Here is a 23282-nt window from a genome sequence, read left to right on the forward strand (position 1 = left end):
AAGGCAACTCAAAATTGGAAAATGGTGGGAAGTTCTTATTGGGAATTAGGAAGTGTGGGGCAGAAAAAAAAATCTTTCCTCATCATTCTTGGTTTCTGGCTGAGGCCCCTATGACAAAGAACATGTTAACAAGAAAAAAGAATTCAAATTTATGTAATATACATTTTACATGATATGGGATCCTTCATAAGGAAAATAAGTCCAGAAAAAAAACAGTTAAATTGATATGCTTTCATTATTAGGTTTGATGAAGAATAGATAGGTGTAAAGGAATAATATGATAGAGCAAAAGTAGTATACCTAATTGGGAATAAATGGGAAAGCTTAGCAAGGCCTGTTTGTTCAGATTCTTCTCTGAGTCTCTCTGTTTTTAGAGACAAGGGTATTCCTTTCCTCTGGAACATGAAGGTCTTATAACCTGCTTTAGAGAAGTGTCAGAGTGACCTTCTCCTCTTTCTGTTTTCTCAGATTCCTTCAGCTTGAGATATTCAATGTGCTATGGTGCCTTGTTTTGGGATTAGTATTTAATTTTAATTGAAATTCTTTATAAGATTGATACTGAGAGTTTGGAATGTGTCAATGGGTGATAGGGTGAAATGTTTATAGGTCAGAGAACATTAGTAGATTATCTACTCTGTTGTGAGCTTCTTACAGTAAGACATATGTACTATATTTCTCTCAGTTTTGTCTTTGTCTAGGGGCTCCACTAGCCCAGGCTTGCATATAAAAAGTGTTCAACAAATATATTATAATTAGTTGAAAAAAGGTGTTGGGAAGAGGCCAAAGACAATTTGCCAGTGCAAATCTTCTGCCAAAGAAAGGGAGATTCTTCTTCCTATTATCTATATCATATACGTTTATCTTCAGTATTTATAATTCATATTGTAATTGCTATAAAAATTTGAAAGCATGTAGTTTGTAATTTCATGATCAGTTCTGTTCAAATATTTTATTTTCCCCAATCTCTAGATTTTTAAAATTTGGATATGTTCACAAGATTAATAATAATTAGGTTAATTATAATTTTTCTATGGTCTGTTTACTTATTTTAAATTTAAAAATTTTTTATTTGAAGAATTTAAACCACACACAGAGTAGTGGTACAAATCTCTATATATTCATTACCCAGCTTCAGTAGTCAATCACATCCATATCAACACTCATTTCTTCATTTATTTTCAAGTAAATTCAGACATCATATTTCATCTGAAAAGTTCAATTATACAGCTAATATATAAGGACTTTTTAACATAACCAAAATAGCATTTTCATACTTTAAAAATAATTCCTGGAACTAAGGATGTACCTCAGTTGGTAGAGTGCTTGCCTCACATGCACAAGGCCCTAGGTTTGATCCCCAGCACCACACACACGCACATACACACACTCACACAAAATTCCTAATATTATCAAATATCCATGAAATATTCATATTTTCAGTTGTCTCTTACCTGTTGCAGTTTTGTTCTTATTATTGTTTTGTTCCAGTACCAGGTTCAAAATCCAGGGTTTTGCACATTTTACATCAGCCCCTGCAAGATATATGGTTTAATATGCTCCTCAGTCTTTCACTTTTTCTACAAATAATTGGATCTAGATGATGATGTAAATTTATATTTCAGTTATTTAACTTGAGAATCAAAACATTATATGTTGTAGTGGATCTGTGACAAAGAATACATTGTGAATTCTAATTAACTGATTTAGAATGTAATTATTCTATTTATACAGTACATGGGAACTATCTAATATAGTATTACTCAAAATAAGGACTAGTCTTAATTACAAAAATGCCCTAAGATGAATATATCTATAAAGAGGAGTTTTCTTTCAAAACAAAAAGGAATCATCCTAGTAATAGAGGATTTTTATCTGAGGTAAGATGAATCATGAAGTTTTTAAATGGCTTATTTAATTCAAATTATCTTTGCACCTAATATTTGTAAATAATTTTTCAAAGTTTTATAATCAGAAACTTTATTTTAAAAGGGAAATTTATGCTTTCAGTGGTTTTTAAACATTTGGTTGCATTTTAACTAAATTGGATCTACACAGTGTTTTTACACAGAACATTTTCCTTTACTCATTCAATAGAGGTTTATTGAGTGATACCTACTTGCCAGGCATTAAGCTAACCAATAGGGAATATAGTCATGAATAGAACAAATTTTGTCCCTATTCTCATGGACCTCCTAGGTTGATATTTTGAAAATCTTTTTTTCCCCCCATAAATTCAACTCAAATTAACCTAATGTGAGAAGGGAAGGAAAAATATTACTGGCTTATGCAAAGTCAAGTCACAGGCTGACTTGAGGCATTGGTTCAGGTTTAAATTAGGTGTAAATAACTTTATCACTTCGTCTCTCCTTTTCTCTGTAATTGGCTTCATTTTCAGAAAGGCTTTCTCCATTTTGTGACTTTGGTAGCTCTAGGTGTACATTCTATTAACTGCCAGTCCAGCAGAAAGTACTTCTCTTCTTAGTAATTCCATCTGAAGTCTCAGCGTTTTAGTCTCATGTGCTAAGTCTGGGTTTAATGTATTTGATTAAGGGAGACGGGGAAGATGAGTCAACTCATCTGAGCTACTTATTTATTCACTGAAATTAGTGGAATTGTTCCTCAAAGGACAATCAAGGCATATTTATCAGAAAAGATATGATTTGATTTAGGGCAGACAAAATAGATATCCACTTATTTCTTTCCTTTGATTGTTTAGCAGCCATACTGTATTATTTATTTATTGTTACCTGTGGCTTGAAACAGCAACATTTATTATCTCTCTGTTTTTGTTAGTCAAGAATCCAGGCTTGCTTTAGCTAGCTTCTCTGGCTCAAAAGTCTCTTAAGGCTGCAATAACGGTGGTAGGCAGGGCTAAAGGCTCAAAGAGGGAAAATTTGCTTTCAAGCTCATTGACACTATTGGCAGGATTCAGTTCAGCAGTGTCTTTTGGACCAAGGGTTTCAGATTTCTCTTAGTTCCTTATATGTGTTCTTCCCATAGAGTATTTTGCAACTTCGTAGTTTACTTTATCAGAGCAAGTAAGTGTGAAGAGCCAGACAGCAAACATTAAGACGTTAAGTCATAATTTTTATAAGGTCATATTTGCCATATTCTTTTCAATACAAGCAAACTCTTAGGTCCACCTCATACCCAAGTGAAGAGATTTACACAGGATACAATTATCACAAGGTGAAGATTGTTGGGAGCCATGTTACCACATACACATACCTTCATCCATATAATTCAGAAATATATTACTTACCTAATGCAACTATTACACATATGATTTTAAAACAAACTCATATCACCTCCTAAAACGAAGATAATATAGACTCATCCAGTTATTGCATCCAGCATCAACTCTTTGGTCTGGAAAACTGTAAGTATATTTTAACTTTTCTCCTCCCTCCTCCTTCTCCTCATATTCTCATTTTACAATGATTAAACAGTTCAGAAAAGAAAAAGGAAAACAACACACAGTGATGACCAAGCCCCTAACTCAAAACCAGCTTGATGGGAATATCCTGAAAACTTTTTATTAGCAATAGAGTTAGTTGCTTGGTCAATTTGGTCAGTGTGCCTTCCTGGGAAGATCTCCTTGGACATTTTGGAGTACACTCTTTTTTAGGGGCTGTACTTTTTAGTAGCCTACTTTCTTTTGTTGTGAGGTGGGGGTCCCTGGATTTCCATAGGGACTGAACAATCACAGCTTTTCACTTGTAGGGTGTAAAGTTTTACAGTATTCTCAGAAGCTTAGTAGGATTTTGGTTGACCTGTGTTTTATTAATTCAGAAACCAGAGATCTTGTTGAGTCTTTTTTGTTATTGTTCTTTTTAGATATACATTACAGTAGAGTGTATTTTGACATATTATACATACATGGAGTATAACTTCTCATTCTTGTGGTTGTACATGATATAGAGTTACACTAGTTGTGTATTCACATATGAACATAGGAAAGTTATATCCAATTTATTCTACTTTCTGTACTATTCCCATTCCCACTTCCCTTCATTACCCTTTGTCTAATTCATTGAACTTCTATTCTTTCCTCACCCAATTGTATGTTAACATCTGAATATCACAGAGAACATTCAGCCTTTGGTTTTTTGGGGATTGGCTTATTTCACTTAACATGATAGTCTCCAGATCCTTTACCAGCAAATGACATAATTCATTCTTCTTTATGACTGAGTAACATCCATTGTGTATATATACCACATTTTCTTTATCCACTTATTTATTGAAGGACACCTAGGTTAGTTCCGTTAGCTTAGCTATTGTGAATTGAGCTGTTATAAAATTGATGTGGCTGTGTCACTATAGTATGCTGATTTTAAGATCTTTGGGTATATATGGAGGAGTGGATAACTGGATCAAATGATGGTTCCATTCCAAGTTTTCTGAATAATCTCCATACTATTTTCCAGAGTGGTTGCACCAATTTGCAGCCACACAAGCAATGTATGAGTGTATCTTTCTCCCCACATCCTCGCCATCATGTTGAGTTTTGATTGTTAAATGTAGACCTCAACCTGGGAGTTGCTGTTTCCCAATAATAGGATTCATTGCCCTTCCTCTCTCCCTGGAGCTCAGCTTTTGTGGATACCATATTCTGGAATAAGAAGGTTTCTTAATCTGCTCCTTAGCTCCAGGATGCATTCTAGTAGATAATTCTTTCCAAAAGACTTAGTTGATGACTTTGTTAGGATGAAGTGACTAAAGGGGAAACGGTGCTGAGAGAGAGAATGAGGTGTTTCTAGTATCTCAGGCCTACCTTTGTTTCTTTGTTGTCATTCTGACTTTAGCATGGGGTATAGATTTGGCTTTGTAAAACAAAAAAATTTTGTAGTTGTAGATGGACAGTATGCCTTTATTTTATTTGTGTATTTTTATGTGGTGCTGGGGATCTAACCCAGTACCTTACACATGCAAGGCAAGAGCTTTGCCACTGAGCTACAGCCCCAGCCCTAGATTTGGCTTTTAATAGTTGCCAAAGTTCAAGATTATCTGACTCTTAATCACTTTATGTCTTGTAAAGGTAAGTACTAATAATAGTGATTTTAGGATTAAATGAGATAATGTATATAAAACAAAAATAAGTGATAGCTATTGCTCTCATTATAGCTAGGTATAGAATTAAGTGAGTGTTTAGGAAATGTAAAACAAAATTTTTGGAACTGGTCAATCTGAGGGTTCTATGAATAAGTATCAGGTAATATATGAGTATGAGGATATTAATCCTAGGGCTGACCAGAATTAAAAAGAATAATGGGTACATTTTAAAATTTAGCACAGACATATTTAATGTGAGAGTCATCAGAGTTTTACAACTATAACAGCATTTACCAGCATGTCTTTAGTTGTAAGACTCTGGTGAATCTCACATCTCACTAGAATGTTTTATTAAAGTTTGGTTCTGTTGTACCAAATACACACAAAAAAGTCATTCTCCCTAGAAAAACTTCAGGCAAATATGAATTCTATGGAATCTGTAATTTGAGGTCTGTACAATTGGAATTTAAATATCATATTTTCTTAAAGGTGTATTAAGTCAGCTTGCAGAATCAGAATGTGTAATAGTAAGCAGAACAAATGACCTGGTTTTCTTAATAAATAAATTGTAAATTTAAATAAGAGGCATGTATTTGAAGGAGGAATTGTTTCAGAATTAAACAGACTTAAGAAACAAATTAACTAAATGCAGTGTGGTACTTTGTTTTCTTTCTTTTTTTAATTAATTAATTATTTTTTATTTATATATAACAGCGGAATGCATTGCAATTCTTATTATATAGAGATAGCTCAATTTTTCATATCTCTGGTTGTATACATAGTATACTCACACCAATTTGTGTCTTTATACCTGTACTTCGGATAATAATGATCATCACATTCAACCATCATTAATTACCCCTTGTCCCTCCCTTTCCCTCCCACCCCACTGCCCTATGTAGCGTTCATCTATTCCTCCCATGCTCTCTCTTCCTGTTGGCACTTTGTTTTCTATACAAATAGACCGACTATATATTTGGAAAAGAACTGGAGAAATGTGATCTCCTACTATAGAAAGACATCAGGAGACAACTGAATATATTGTATTGGATTAGAGAAACTAGCATATAATTTAGCTTTAAAACTTTTACATCATGTTTCTAGGAGAAGATGCTATTTTGGAAATTTAAAAATGTCTTAGGGAGCTCAGTCAGACTTCTGGTGAAGATAGTGTCATAAGTTCACTGAAATCATGTTCATGTTATTGTTCTAATTAAAAGTCACCTTAGTACTGGGACCAGTGCTTCTCCTACAGCCTTCTCAAGAATGCTTTGTTTTATATGCCACATAACTGGGTCTAGAAGTAGGATAGGTATCTTATTCCACAGCACTGATTCTAAACCATTAAAATCTCCTATTCTTTAAAACATTTCATCTCCTTAGAAACATTTCTTATCAGAGTAGTTTTCTCTTTGCAGTCATTTCCCCCTACTTGTAGAAGAAGTAAACAAAGATATTAGTCTTTTTCTTCTTGACTGGCATCTTTTTTAAAGACTTTAAAAAATATCTGAAAGATAAGAACTATTCTCATTTAAATATAACTGTAGTGACCCTGCACATTTTCCCAATGGTTTCCTAATATCTTTCCATAATAGCAGATCACATTTCTTCAGTTATTTTTGAAATATATTTTTATAGTTGTTCTATTTACATCAGAAACAGTCCCACATTGCATTTAGTTAATATGTCTCTGAGGTCATTTTTATATATAAATATTAATATATGAAATTTATAATTTATTAAACCAGGTCATTTGTTCTTTTGAACGTATTGTATTCTACATTTACTTGATTGTATCTTAATGATATATTTATATATAACATGTTCATTTAGTCCTCTATATTTCCTATGGACTGGTTGTTAGATTTAGTGCCTTGTTAAGATTTTAGAGTCTTAAGAAATTTAAAGAATAGTTTGTACATGATACTGTTCATTTCCTATTACATCACATCGGCAGGCACATATGTTTGCTTGTCTTTATTCTAGTAATGTTTTGATCAGTGTGTTCAGGTATTATAAGTCTGATTCATCTGTCGTATAGTTTCCTATTAGGCATCTTACCTAATGTTTTTAGCAGCCATTGATGACTGTTGCCTAGATTAATCTAATAATTTCTTTTGCGTTTATCATCTAGAATTCTTATACCTCATCAACCATTTGATTTCTATGAAGTGAGAAAAGCTGAATTATTTTCCTTTATTTACCAGCTTTCCAATCATGGGTTGTTTTCCTAGCACGCCAAATTAGTTTCTTTTCCTTTTTTCTTTCTTCCCTTTCTTGTTCCTCCTCCTCCTCCTCCTCCTCCTCTTCTTCTTCTTCTTTTTTTTTTTTTAGTACTGGAACCCAGAGGCACTCTACCACTGAGTTACACCTCTAGCCCATTTTATTTTATTTTTTTTAGTTGTGTAACAATAATTTATTTCCCCCTTTTTACTGGTGCATTATAATTATGCATAACAGTAGGATTTGTTATAATATATTCATACATGATCAAAATAAAAAGTATAATTTGATCAGTTTCATTCCCTAGTACGTCCCCTTTTCTTTGCCTCCCTCCTACTGATCCCCTCTTCTATTCTACTGTTCTTCTGTTTTTCTTTTTTCTTTAATTTGTTCTAATTAGTTCTACATGACAGTAGAATGTATTTTGACACATTGTACACATAATGGGGTACAACTTCTCATTCCTCTGGCTGTACATGGTGCAGAGTCATACCAGCAATGTAATCATACATGTAATGTATATAGGGTAATAATGTCTGTCTCATTCTACCATTCTTCCCATCCCCATAGTCCCACCCCTCCTCTCACTCCCCTCTGCACAATCCAGATACTCCATGCCTAATAGAGAAAAAAGTAGGCCCAAATCTTCATCATGTCGGATTAGGCTCGACTTCCTTAGCAAGACTCCTAAAACACAAGAAATAAAATCAAGAATTAATAAATGAGATGGACTGAAACTTAAAAACTTCTTCTCAGCAAAAGAAATAATCAATGAGGTGAAGTGAGAGCCTACATTTTGGGACCAAATTTTTGCCACATATACATCATATAGAGCACTAATCTCCAGGATATATAAAGAACTCCAAAAACTTAACACCAAAAAAACAAACAACCCAATCAATAAACTGACACTTCTCAGGGGCAACAGTATTTCCTCTGCTTGAATCCCGAGTTAGGGAGTGAGAAGGAATGCAGCCTCTCTCCAGTCTGTTATCTTGGATCTGACCCCCTTTTTATTTTTTATTTTGAGACAAAATCTCACTAAATTGCCCAAACAGGCTTGGAACTTTTGATGTTCTTGCCTGAGCCACCTGAGTTTCTGAGATTGCCGGCATGCACTGTGACTGGTTCCAGTGAATTTATTTTGCGTTTTTATCATTGTAACTTGGAGATGTCAACAGTTTTGGTATATTTCAGCCATTGCAGTTGTAATTGTTTTTAATGATGAAATTGTTCTATCTTTGGCCAGTTGGCTCCTATGTTCTTTTGACATTATTTCAGTAGTGTCCTTGCTTTCTGGTGTGACAGTATATTCTAGGCTTATTTTGTGCATTTCCTATCAGACTTAAAATCAGCCATTTTTCCAGGAAGCACTATCTTCTGTTAGAGGGAAATGTTACCTTTTTAAAAAAATATTTATATTTTAGATTTAGTTGGACACAATATCTTTATTTTATTTTTATGTGGTGCTGAGGATCCAACACAGTGCCTCATGCACGCCAGTTGAGCGCGCTACTACTTGAGCCATATCTCCAGCCCCATTGTTACCTTTTTTTAAAAAAAAAGTACAATTTATTGAAGAATGGAAGAGGGAACCCCATAGCAGGTTTTTCCCCAGGGAAATGTTTTTATAGAATGTAGTTGGGTGCTGTATGGGCTCATTTGTACTGATTTGATCAATACTTTTAGACAAAATGTTTTTGTTTCTGATAGATAAAAATATATCATGAATATGTACTAAGGTTCGTAATTTGTGTTTAAAGTTAAGAAGTTTTACTCTTCGTTTGTTCTTGGCAATTGTTTTCTCTTACAAGAAAATTTTTGTTCCTAAACACATTAATGGTGCTGTGTATGTTCTAAAATATAGTTTTGAAATAAAAAATGTAGATTATTCTAATAATTTGTTATTGAATACTATTTAGTGTTTCTTGTTTTTTTTTTTTCAAATATAGGCAAATCCATGTAACTTCATGTCCTTCCCTGTCTTAGATAAAACATATCATACTATATATATTGTTCTGCATCTTACATTTTTACTTTATGTCCTATAGATCACTCCATATAACTGCCTCATTGCATTGTACTGCTATATATTATTTGTGAATGTGCTATAGTTTATTCAACCTGTTGATAAACATTTGGGCATTTGCAGCCATTTGATATTGCAAATAGAGCTATAGTAAATAGCCTATATGTATGTTATTTCATAGTTTTGTTTATCTTTGTGATAGGATTCTAGAGTATAAGCTTTATTTTGCTTTCTCTTGTCATGGTGATGGCATGTTGATGGGGATGGGAGTTGGGGAACAGATCATTAAAAAATGAAATATACTTGTCTTAGTCTGCTCAGGCTGCTATAATAAAACCACATTAGGGGTAGCTTATAAACAACAAAAACATTTTTCACAGTTCTAGAGGCTGGAAAGTCCAAGATCAAGGTGCATGCAAATTTGATGTCTAAAGAGGGCCCACTTTCTGACTTATAAATAGTGCCTTCTTGTCCTCACTTGGGAGTGGCAAGGTAGTTCTGTGGACCTCTTTTATAAGGGCATGAAGTAATTTGAAGAAGTACTTATAGGAAGTTTTACTTTATCTTCCTATCTATCTTTTCATATCATTTCATTGCTTATTAATACCTGATACATTATTTTTAGAAAAAAATAACATTTTGAGGAGAATTGTAGGTACAATTACATTATTTTTCTCTTTCTTTTTTTAAACCTCTTATTATACTGTCTTACCCATTCTGATATTGACCAGATAACTTGGTAAGTTTAAATCACTCAACATTTTTATTGATTTGTTGCGGTTGGTCCATTACCTTCAAGATTTTAGGCAATATTACCAAATGTTAAAATCCTTACAAACTAGCATGTTATAACAGTCTTAATTATAATAAGCAAATCTTCTTGTTAATTGGTCCTTAGCCTTCTTATATATTATCTCTGTGTTTTTGCATCCTCCACTCTGTGCATCTTGGTTTCTTTACTAATAACTCCTACTCCACTTTTGATTTTTAAAGCAATTTTATCTCCTGTTGTAAAACCTAATTTAAAAGTAAAATCTAAACTAAAAAGAGATATTCTTATTGTTTTTGGCAGAAATCATGTAGTCTTTTTTCAACTTATCTGTGCCATCTTCATTTAACTATATCTCAGTGTTGGAACATTTTTCACTTTTATTACTCCATTGCTATAGCAATCAGTGAGGCTTGCAGGTTAAAATTTTTTGTCTTTTCTATTTACTTTTAAGAGAGTATCTATATTTGTACTTTGTTGATTTTTATACTCACGTGTTTAATATCTTATTCCTAGTTGAAATCTTCTTTTTATGAGATTAGGTAATCAAGAGTGCATTGAATTTTTTGTGTGTTTCAAAATCTTGCTAACATTCAATTGAAATTTTGATGTGTTGTAATGTTGCTTGTTGGTATTTCATTTTTTCTTGTTTAGGTTCGCAATGTTCTTAACGATGCAGTGGATTTGCTGGAATTCCGTGATAGAGTCATTAAAGCATCTTTGAACTATGCACACTTAGTTGTTTCAACGTCTCTTCAATGTTATGTGTTCTCGTAAGCATCTTGCATTTCTTAAAAATTCAGTTATGTCTGTGATGATAAATTTTTTTTTAGTTTTTTTTGTAGGTGGACACAATATCTTTATTTATTTATTTATTTTAATTTTTATGTGGTGCTGAGAATTGAACCCAGTGCCTCAAGCATGCTAGGCGAGCGCATTACCACTTGAGCCACATCCCCAGCCCCTATGATGATAAATTTATTTTCAAATCATTATTGTTTGGCTTAAACTTAATTTTTCTCAAAACCTCACCTGTCCTGAGCTTATCTCAAACCAGGAAGTGAGAAAAAGTGAGCAATGAATGAACAGTGAAAATATATCTAATAAAGTATGTACATCAAATGTTAATGATCACTTTTATAATAGGAAATACCTTCTCTGAGATAGTGTTCACTCTTAGTTTCAAGGAATTTATTGTATATATGTTTTTCAAAACTTAGAGCTTAGAAGCACCTGATAAATGATGGGAAAAGGAACCATCCATTTACTATAAGAGGGGACAGCTAGCATCCTGATAACAGATTTATTTAGTAAGGATACAATATCATAGCCCAGGGTAATCATGGATGTTTGTATTGATGGCCCAGAATTGTCCAAAAATGATGGATTAAAGGAAATCTATTCAGTATATTCTGTATTGGAAGGCAGGGAATGATTCAATAAACATTTCCAGGAAACTTGCATGAAAAACTTAAAAGGACATACTGTTAAACATACAACTGGTTTTCTGGAAATAAACAAACCTGATTTGCAGTTTTGATGATTTCCATGATGTAAAAATATTTCCACCAGGACCAATTTTAAGCTACAATGTGATTTCATGGAGAGCAAAGTTGAAAGGAGATGAAGAATAGCAAACCATTATATTTGTAGTATTGCTGCCATACAGATAAAACATAAATAATTTCAGGTGCAAAGATAATAGTAAAAGATAATAAAATAACCTAGAAGTGATATTTTGAATATTTATTACCTTTGTTTTTAATATAATTTACTTGATAGTAAGTCTATAAAATTTCATTTTACATCCCAGTTTTATTTAATTTTTTTTCTGATTTAAAAAATTCTTGAAAATTTAGCAACTGGTCCAATCTGACTATACTTTACCTCCAATTGAGTCCTCAACTATCCAGAAAACTTGTGTAACCACTATGATACTTTCAAGGGTTGTGAATACTTAAGGATTTAAGAAAACATTTTAAAAAACATTGTGCTTGTATTTATAATAGAGATCTTTTTGAGTTTCTTTGTTGTTTGAAGAAAACATGGTGTGATTATAGTTTAATTATTGACTATAAAATTGAGGATAGAGAATATATGTCTTTCTCATCAGAACCCAGCATGTGGTATAGGTACTTATAAATATTTTGAATGAATGAATGAATTGAAACATGTATAGTATTTTCTTGGAATCCTAAAGCCCAGTAATACACAAAACAAAGGTATTAATTTAATTGACAACTGCTGTATTTTTTAGAAATCCTTACTTTCTCTGTGTAAATCTGCTGCTAATCAGAATCTGCAACTCAGGAAAACAGCCAAGTCTGGAATAATGAAATAGGAGAAACAGGAGAGTGAATAAAGAAATAATCAGTTCACTTTTATATGAATTTTTCTTCTTAAATGATAGGAAGAACAATAATAATTCGGGAAAAGTAAAAAAAATACAAAATTAAAACTTGAAATATGGGAAAAGGATTATAGAACATGGGAAAAATCTTATAATCACTTAATACAGTTATTTAAATGATTTTTATTGGGTTGAGAAAAATAGAGATCTTTTTAGTTTGAGTTTCTTTGTTGTTTGAAGACAACTAGGGCTCTCCATTGCCCTAAAAAAGGTATTTATTCTACTAGTTACAACAGACAGAGCATAACATTTGAATCTGTAGGATTCCTTTCATTAGGTCTTACTCACATTAGAGAGTTTGCTTTTAAAAATACCAAAATTTGGGCTGGAGATATGATAGAGTAATAGAGCACTTGCATAGTCAGTGCAAGGGCCTGGGTTGGATACCTAGCATCATTTTCTTACCTTCCCCAAAGCAAAGTAAAATACAGCTCCTATTTATTTATTCTTTGTCATTTCAATTTTCTTATATTACCTAATATGTGGCAAAACATATAGGTAATATGTTTAACCTTGTCTCCTGTCTGGTTGTCAACATATTATTGTTATAAAATATTTATTAAAATGAAATACCAGGGAGCAATAGTAGAAATGAGGAGGTCTCGGGACCTATCATCACCAAAAAGTTTCATTAAATTAAAAAAACCTACTCATATTTTAGGTAATAATAGGTATAATTTATTGAGAAATTTTTATCTTTTATGTTTAATGTTAGTATTATTCCCATTTCATGAAAGCTAAAGGACACAGTGATTAAGTAGCTTATTCTTAGTATTCTTTAATTCATGTATTGTAGTACCTGCAGTAGGTATTTGTTGAGTGTCTGCTGTGTGTTAGTTGCAGGGGAGAGAGAGTCTCCTTTCTAGTTGGGGATACAGTCTAGTTGCAGGTACAGAACGAATAATTTCAGAGCAATATTCTACATACCTTAATAGAAGTACAAATAAAGTTACTGTGAAACTAAAATCACTATTTAAAATGAGTACCTGTATACTTAAAAGAGTATTTTAAATGTTAATTTAGTATTTTAAATGTTAATAATGTTCCTTTTATCTGTCTTTTAGTACAAAGAACTGGAATACACCACTTATATTTGATCTTAAAGAAGGAACTGTTAGTTTAATTCTACAGGCAGAAAGGTAATTTGTTTATTATGTTTACCTATTGGATTTAGGGTTAAAATATTTCACGTAGGGGCAAAGCAGTCTTTAAAGCATCCTACTTATATAACAATATACTACTTATTTGGAATAGATTTGTTTATATTATAGGTTTAAAAATTAGAAGCAATAAATATGCTTTTTAGATAAGAAGTCCTGAAACTTTTTAGTCTCAACATTTTTTTTTTACATTTTTAAAAAAATAATTGAGGGTTATATGTAGGTTATATTTCAGCATTTTCTGTATTAAAAATTAAAACTGAACAAGAAGGAGAGAGGAAGGATGGGAAAGGGGAAAACATGGAATGAATTTAACAAAATCATGTTACATGAACATATAAATATACCAAAGGGAATTTCACCTTTGTGTATATATAGAAAGTACCAATCAAAAGTAAATAAATAAAGGAACAAAAGAAAGATTAGTAGAATAGAGGAAGTGGGAACAAGGGGAGGGTGAAGGGGAGGAAAAGTGGAAGGAATGGGGATTAAAATCAAATTCCTTGGATATATGAGTGTTGTCAAAATGAACCTGACTACTGTGTGTAACTATAATGCTTTAATAAAAAAAGGAAAAATAATTAAAACTGACAAGTTTTAAAAGTATTGATTTATTTTAAATGTTGAGTTCATTATAACTGAACATTGGAGTAATGATATGAGAGAATGGGAGTGAATCAGGCAAATAATTATGAAATAGTTTGAACCTCATGGTTTCTCTATTTTCTATTCTCCCTCTCTCTCTCTTCTCTCTCTCTCTCTCTCTCTCTCTCTCTCTCTCTCTCTCTCTCTCTCTCTCTCTCTCGTACTGGTGATTGAACCCAGGGGCACTTGACAACTGAGCTACATCCCCAGCCCTATTTTGTATTTTATTTAGAGACAGGGTCTCACTGAGTTGCTTAGTGCCTTGCCATTGCTGAGGCTGGCTTTGAACTCAACAATCCTCTGGTCTTAGCCTCCTGAGCTGCTGGGATTACAGGCATGTGCCACTATGCCTGCTTCCTTTCTCTTTTCTTTCTTTGTTTTTCTTTTCCTTTCTTTCTTCTCCATTTCTTTCCTTCTTCTTCTCTTTTGTTCTTTTCTCTTTTTTAAAAAAGATGGACACAATATCTTTATCTTATTTGTTTTTATGTGGTACTGAGGATCAATCCCAGTACCTCATGTGTGTGAGGCAAGGGCTCTACCACTAAGCTATAACCCCAGCCCCTATTCTTTTCTCTTTTACTCTTTCTTTTCCTTCTTCCTTTCCTTTCCTTTCTTTTCTCTCTCTGTCTTTCCCTCCCTTCCCCTCTTGCTGAAGATTGAACCCAGGGATTTGCTCATGCTAAGCACACACTCTGCCTCTGAAGTACACCCCAGGCATAACTTTGTTTTAAAATATTGGTTGAAATTCATTGATTTCATAACCCACTGCTGGGCTGTGACCTGAAGTTTGAAAAATAATATTCTCTACAAAGACACTGAACTGTGTAAAAGACTAAGGAACTTGAGACCAGTTAACTAGAGTAAATTAGGAATAGATATTACTCCAGGAACCTGCAGTTTTCTGTGAAAACTATCAGTCTGTCGTGTACAGTGATATCCTACTAAAACAAAAAATAGACTTAGGAAAGCTACTCAATAAAACCTGGAATAAAATATGGAAATATAATTGACATTTACCTAAAATACTTTTACAGTGAAACAATGCACTTTATTCCTTATCCTTTTATTCATCACCTAGGCAGCTCTTAATAGTGTTTCTTATCAGGTTTTCTAGCCCACAGCTTTTTATAAATAGAAAACTAGAAGAAAGTGCTGATGAGCTGTTAAAGGCTGGCACAATGACAGGAAGAAAAGTGACTGCCTGGCAAGGGAATATAGAGAAAACTAAAATTACAGAACTGTGCAGCTGAGAGTATAATTATTCTGAGCAACAACAGATTCTCATGAGTATCAAAGCTATCATTTTGTTACTGAAGAATATAGTCATCATACTGATGATATTGAGTGATGAAGAAAATGTTATGTTAAATTTTACATCTGTTTAATGAAATTGAAATGTATGATTCATTTATTAATTATAAATTTTTAAAACAAGTCATTTTTGCCATTTAAAAGTTAAGATGTCAGCATCTAAAAACAATATTTCTGAAATGATTTTTACTTCAAGAGTTTCAAATAAATTTATTTATTACACATTGTTTATAAGTATATTTATTAGATGTTTTCTTTATAAAAGCATATATTAATGGTATAAATAATTAAGTAAAGAATATTTTAGTTACCCCCTACCATTGGTCTTATTTATGCCGTTAGAGATGTTAGCCCATAGAAACAGGGTATTTACTTAAAAGTTAAAAGCTAGTGTTCTATTTAGAAAAGAAAAAATTTTAAATATATATTCTAAAAATTTTAGAATATATACACAAAGAATATATACTAATATAATGTGTCACTTTGTCAAGATCAACAAACATTGTTTTCATACACTAATGGGTATGGACATATACTGATATGTAAAGAAAAATGCTTCAATTAAATGTTACCTGTCATTCCTTAGGTATTAATTTAGTTGAAGTGTGTACATAATAATTAGTAATTCCTGAATAATTAGAATAATTAGTAATTCCTGAATCAATAAATAGTTCTGAATCAAGGATATTGAGACCCTGAACATTTTTTTTTACAATAATGTTGTCAACACAAAGTAAAAGCCTCACCAATTTAGTTGTATGTGTACAAATCAATATTACCTTTCAAAAGGAAGTTTAACAGTTACATTTTAATTTTGAAACAATTTATGTATATTTTTAGTTGTTGGTAGACCTATATTTTATTCATTTATTTATCTGTGGTGCCGAGAGTCAAACCCAGTGCCTCATATATGCGGGGCAAGCACTCTGCCACAGAGCCACAATCCTGGCCCACATATTAAATTTTTAAAAGTATATATCCTTTGATCCAGTAATTATGCTTCTAGAAGCTATATACGAATTAAGTAGAATAGATATACAGAGATGTATACACACTATAGACACTCGCTAAAACAGTTAATTTAATTTGAAATTAATATCCATCACAAAAAGTGAGTTAAGAAGTAATTATGAAAATGTATCCATATTTTTTTTGCCATAGTTATCTCTGTAAAGGTAAGTCACAAGAAGTCTTTTGTTTTCTCTTTATTGTTTTAATTATTTCTTACAATGTTTATCCTTTTTCAAAGGAAAAATGTAGCAGCCATAAAATAGTTATATAAGCCAATAAAATATTGCACAGAGCCCTATGCCTTAATATTAACTGTCAACATAGCAAATGAATCTGAAACCCTATTGTAAAAAATGTGTAAGGTTTATATGTGAATATATATTAATGATTGGCATATGATTTTAAAGTCAGAGAAGCATCTTTACTTTGTATTGTTGTTATTATTATTTAGATTTTATTATTTGGATTTTATTATTTAGATTTAGATTTTTGCAAAGGAGATATATATATATATATATATATATATATATATATATATATATATACACACACACACATATACACACATATATATATATATATATATTTTTTTTTTTGATACTGGGAATTTAACTCAGGACTCTTAACCACTGAACTGTATCCCCAGCCCCCAGTGTTTTCACTTTTGAGATAGGTTCTCACTAAGTTGCTTAGGGCCTTGCTAAGTTGCTAAGACTGACTTTAAATTTGTAATCCTCCTGCCTCAGCTTCCTGAGCTGCTGGGATTACATGTCTGGGCTAGGATAAATTATTCTTTAATATAAAATGAAAATATAGTATCTTCCTCTCTGAGAACATATTTTTATTCTTTATTTTTTAGACATTTTCTTCTTGTAGATGGTGGTGGTATCTATGTATATTCCTATGAAGGGCGCTTCATTTCTTCTCCAAAATTTCCTGGAATGAGAACAGATATTCTTAATGCACAGACTGTGTCTCTGAGTAATGATACTATAGCAATAAAAGACAAAGCTGATGAAAAAAGTAAGTACATCTTATAATTTTCCACAGCCAGTTTCCATGAAATTTGTTAATGCTATAAAATTTTCATAAATTAACTTGCATTTTCTTATCTATTAATATGTTAACTTTATGTGACAGTCATAAACTTCGTGATTTGTTCTAAATTTGAATTACATAAGAACTAAAGTTGTTATATCATACCCAATTGATAGAACACATACATATTGTTATAACAACCAAGATTGGTGGTAAGAAATAAATCTTTATTCAATGGCTATTGGTAGAGTTTTAATTAAAGATTGTGATCTTAAAATGTGTATTAATTTTTTAATATTACTGTTTTCTTCATTTGGTAACAGAGTGAATATTGTACTTCATTATACCATTTGTTGTTTTTACATGTTTTAAAATTAAGTTAATGAAGTCAGGCACAGTGGCCCACAACTGTGATCACAATTGGGAGGCTGAGACAGGAGGATAGCAAGTTCAAGGGCAGCCTCACCATTTAGCAAGACCCTGTCTCAAAAAAAAAAAAAAAAAAAAAAAGTATGGAGAAGGGGACTTTTACTATATCACTCAATGGTTAATCACCCCTGGGTTTAATCCCTGGCATCAAAAAATAAAAAATCTAAGTTAATAAAGTGGAAGAAAGATATGAATAAAATTTCTATTAAAACCTAGGCCAGTTTAAGTGATTTGGAATTTCATAGTACAATGAAACCATTTTATTTAATTTTTTAAATTGATTTTATTATTTTTTTTATTATTAGTTGTTCAAAACATTACAAAGCTCTTGACATATCATATTTCATACATTTGATTCAAGCAGATTATGAACTCCCATTTTTACCCCGTATACATATTGCAGATTCACATCATTTCCACATCCACTTTTTTACATACTGCCATACTAGTGTCTGTTGTATTCTGCTGCCCTTCCTATCCTCTACTATCCCCCCCTCCCATCTTCTCTCTCTACCCCATCTACTGTAATTCATTTCTCTCTCTTGTTTTTTTCCCCTTTCCCCTCACTTCCTCTTATATGTAATTTTGTATAACAATGAGGGTCTCCTTCCTTTACCATGCAATTTCCCTTCTCTCTCTCTTTCCCTCCCCCCTCTCAACCCTGTTTAATGGTGATCTTCTTCTCATGTTCTTCCTCCCTATTCTATTCTTAGTTGCTCTCCTTATATCAAAGATGACATTTGGCATTTGTGAAACCATTTTATTAAGGTATCACTGTATTAAAGATTCAATTATCTGGCAGATGTTATAGAATTCTTACTGTGGGCCAAATACTTTTTTTTTGAAGATATAAAAAGGAACAGATAGTTTATTATATGTTTGTTTATTTTCTACACTATCTATCTACACATGCTGTGAAGCAAACTAATGTAAAGTGAGGGATTGGGACATTCTGGAAATGAGGAAGGGGAATGACTATAGGAAAGATTCTGAGATGAGAATGCTTGGCATGTTAAAAGGAATTACCAGAAGGCCATGTAATTGGGTGACCATGAAAGAGTAGCAAGAGATGAGGACAGAGAGAGAGAGGCAAGAACCAGATCACATAGAGACTGGACTATGGTAAGGATATAAGCATACAGGAAACTGGGGAAGTAAGCCTTTTTATCTTATAGGCTTTTGCCCTAGTTAAGTGAGATGGAAGACAAAAAACAGGGAGGAAGTTTTGGAGGGGTTTGTAAATCAGTAGTTCTGTTTTTGTCATGATATGTTTAAATGCTTCATAGACATCAAGCAGAGATGGAAGTAAACCAATAAATGCAGAAAAAGCATTTGACAAAAATAGAGAAACCTTTAATGTTCAAAATACTAGAAAAACTAGGGGTAGTAGGAACATACTTCAACATTGTAAAAGCTATCTATGCTAAACCCAAGGCCAACATCATTCTAATGGAAAAAAATTGAAAACATTCCCTCTAAAAACTGGAACAAGACAAGAATGCCTTCTTTTACCACTTTTATTCAACACAGTCCTGGAAACTCTAGCCAGAGCAATCAGACAGATAAAAGAAATTAAAGAGATACAAAAAGGAAAAGAAGAACTCAAACTATCCCTATTTGCCAATGACATGATTCTATATCTAGAAGACCCAAAAAATTCTACCAGAAAACTTCTGGAACTCACAAATGAATTTAGCAAAGTAGCAGAAAATAAAGCTAACATTCCTATACATCATTTGCATTCCTGTACATCAGTGATGAATCTACTAAAAGAGAAATTAGGAAAATTACCCCATTCATAATAGCCTAAAAAAGAAAATAAAATATTTGGGAATCTAATAAAAGAGGTGAGAGACCTCTACAATAAAAACTATAAAACACTAAAGAAAGAAATTGAAGAAGATCTTAGAAGCTAGAAAGTTCTCTCATGCTCTTAGATAGGCAGAATTAACATTCTTGAAATGGCCTTACTGCCAAAAGCGCTATACAGATTTAATGTATTAAAATTCCAATGACGTTCTTCATAGAAATAGAAAAAGCAATCATAAAATTCATTTGGAAAAGTAAGAGGCCCAAAATAGCCAAAGCAAGAAAGGTTAAACAGGAGACATCACAATACCAGACCTTAAATTATACTACACAGCTATAATAAGAAAAACAGCATGATATTGGCACCAAAACTGACACATAGACCAATGGTGCAGAATAGATGACACAGAGACAAACCGACATAAATATAGTCAGGTCTTTCTAGACAAATGCACCATAAGCATACATTGGAGAAAAGATAGCTTCTTCAACTAATATTGCTAGGAACACAGGAAATCCATATGTAGCAAAATGAAATTAAACCCCTATCTCTAACCCTGCACAAAAATTAACTCAAGTGGATCAAAGACTTAGGAACTAGAACACAGACCCTGGGCCTAATAGAAGAAAAAGTAGGCCCAATTCTCCAACATGTTGACTTAGGAACTGACTTCCTTAACAAGACTCCTAAAGTGCAAGAAGTAAAATTAAGATTTAACAAATGGGATGGAATCAAAACTAAAAAGCCTTTTTACAGCAAAGGCAACAATCAACAACCTGAACAGAGAACCTACAGAATGGGAGCAAATCTTTACCACATGTACCTCAGATGGAGCATTAATCTCCAAGTTATGTAAAGAACAAAAAACTCAACACCAATAAAACAAATAATACAATCAATAAATGGACTAAGGAACTGAACAGACACTTCACAGAAGAAGAAATACAATTGATCAACAAACATATGGAAAAATGTTCATTATCTCTAGCAATTAGAATACAAATACAATCTCACCCTGGTCAGAATGGCAATTATCAAGAACACAAGCAACAATAAATGTTGATGAGGATGTGGAGAAGAAGGCATACTTATACATTGCTGGTGGGACTGCAAATTGGTGCCACCATCATTGAAAGTGGTATGGAGATTCTTTAGAAAACTTGGAATGGAACCACCATTTGACCCAGGTGTGTCACTCCTTGGTTTATACGCAAAGGTCTTAAAATCAGCATATGATCAGCAGTGATGCAAACACTAAGGTATGGAACCAAACTAGGTGCCCTTCAACAGATGAAAGGATGAAGAAAATGTAGTATATATACACAATGGAATGTTACTAAGCCATAGAAAAGAATGAAATTATGTCATTTTCCAGTAAATGGATGGATCTAGTACTATCATGCTATGTGAAATAAACCAATCCCAAAAGACCAAAGGCAGGATATCTTCTCTGATACGTGAATGCTAACTCATAATAAGGGGTTAGTTGTAGGGAAGAATAGAAGTACTTTGCATTAGACAAAGGGGAATGAAGGGAAGGGAGGGAGAATGGGAATAGGAAAAATAGTAGAATGAGTTGGACATTACTATCCTATTTGCACATATGATTACACTACCAATGTAATTCCACATCATGTACAAACATAAGAATGAGAAGTTATATTTCATATATGTATAAAATGTCAAAATACATTCTACTATCATGTATAACTAATACGAACAAATAAAAAAAAGAAAGAAATGAAAAGTAAACAACAGGGTAAATAAGTACAGGGCTCAGGAGAGAAGTTGGGTGTAGTGATTTAAATGTAGAAGTTACTGGTATACTCCTAGTGCTTAAAGCCTTGGCACAGAATGAAATCACCTGGGAAAAAGTGTATATAGAGAAAGAAACCAAGTACTGACTGAGCACATTGATATTAAAGACAAGTAAGAGAAAGAGGAGCTAGTGAGATAAGAGGAAAACCAGGAGGGTGAATAATCTCTAAATCCTAGTATACAGCTATTAAATAGCCGTTTCTCTTTTTTAATGCATGTTGTAAAACATTGTCTGTTACTGTTAACACTTTACTAAAAAAATCTAACTTGAGTGTTTAGTTCCGGCCATGGAAGATGAAACTAAGGAGCTAGGAAACTATCCCACTTTTTAATTTTCAGTATTTTCAGGTAGTATCACCTCTCATACTCTAAAATAGAGTAATTCTAGCTATTTAGGCTTTCTTTGAAAGAGGACATTTGGTAGTTGATTTGTTTTTAAACAACTTCATTTCTGGCTAAAAACTTTTAATAAAGTATGTGTATTTCCAACTGAATATAAGCTTGTTTTTTTCTATAATCAATTTACATACAAAACATGTTTTACTACTACTATTTTTTTTTTCAATACTGGTGATCAAACCCAGGGCCTTATACATGCTCGTCAAGCACACTACTGCTTATCTATATCCCAAGTCCTTTGTAATTTAAATTTTATTTTGATGCAGAGTCTAACTAAATTGTTGAAATTGGCCTCCAACTTGCTGTCCTCCTGCATCAGTCACCTGAGTTTCTGGAATTACAGGTGTGCACTATTGCACTTAGCTTGTATTTCATTAGTCTTTATTCTTCTGATAATTCATAAAATTTTAGAGCTAGAGGAATTATGAACATTTCCAGAAATATATATATATTTATATGCCAATAATTATTTATATAAAGTTTGATTGTTAAGCTATTGACTATTAAGCTATAACTATTTTAGTTATGCAGTTAGTTCTATTTTGCTGTAAACAGAAAATCACAAAGACTAAAATAAAATTATTGTAGAACATGAATAAAATGAGAGGGAAGGGCTGGGGTTGTGGCTCAGCAGTAATGTGCTTGCTTAGCACGTGTGAGGCCCTGGGTTCGATTCTCAGCACCACATAAAAATAGGTAAACGAAATAAAAGTATTGTGTCCAACTACAGCTAAAAAATAAATTTAAAAAAAAAGTTGAAAAATTGAGAGGGAAAATATTTTCCTATTTTGGCTAAGTAATATTATGTTTACTATTCTAATAATAGTAAACATAATTGAAGTACCTGGCATCTTTAACGTGTGGAGGGAGCCATCTACATGTGATATCAATGGTTTCTTCTTAATTTGAGAGCTCCTTTATAGTTAGGTTTCTTGGGTCAAGTATAGTACTCTACATTGTAATAAGTGCTCAATAAGTAGATGTTGGTAACTTTGAATGTCTCTTTGAGTGATTAAGTACTAGAATTACTGCTTTTACCTTCCTTCTTTCCCCCATCTACCTTGCAGAGATATGCTTTGATATTAGTGTGGGTAATTATTAGAAAGATGTCTGGGTGTGTGGGAGTGGAAATTAGGGAGCAGTTGTTTATGTCTAGAAGCAACTCTTAGCTCCCA

The 23282-nt window shown here is 32.6% G+C and overlaps 1 protein-coding gene across 2 annotated transcripts in view; it reads left to right on the forward strand.

The window, feature by feature from the left end:
* Ift80 (intraflagellar transport 80) overlaps positions 1 to 23282 on the forward strand; it is a 142164-nt gene that overhangs the window by 70601 nt on the left and 48281 nt on the right. For both annotated transcript variants that reach the window (XM_071615516.1, XM_027934018.2), the window contains 3 exons: positions 10731 to 10849; positions 13551 to 13625; positions 17473 to 17636. In XM_071615516.1, coding sequence (XP_071471617.1) covers positions 10731 to 10849; positions 13551 to 13625; positions 17473 to 17636 — 358 coding nt within the window. The remainder of the gene's footprint in view (positions 1 to 10730; positions 10850 to 13550; positions 13626 to 17472; positions 17637 to 23282) is intronic.

The sequence above is a fragment of the Marmota flaviventris genome, chromosome 8, assembly GCF_047511675.1.
Source record: "Marmota flaviventris isolate mMarFla1 chromosome 8, mMarFla1.hap1, whole genome shotgun sequence".
NCBI classification, from domain to species: domain Eukaryota; kingdom Metazoa; phylum Chordata; class Mammalia; order Rodentia; family Sciuridae; genus Marmota; species Marmota flaviventris.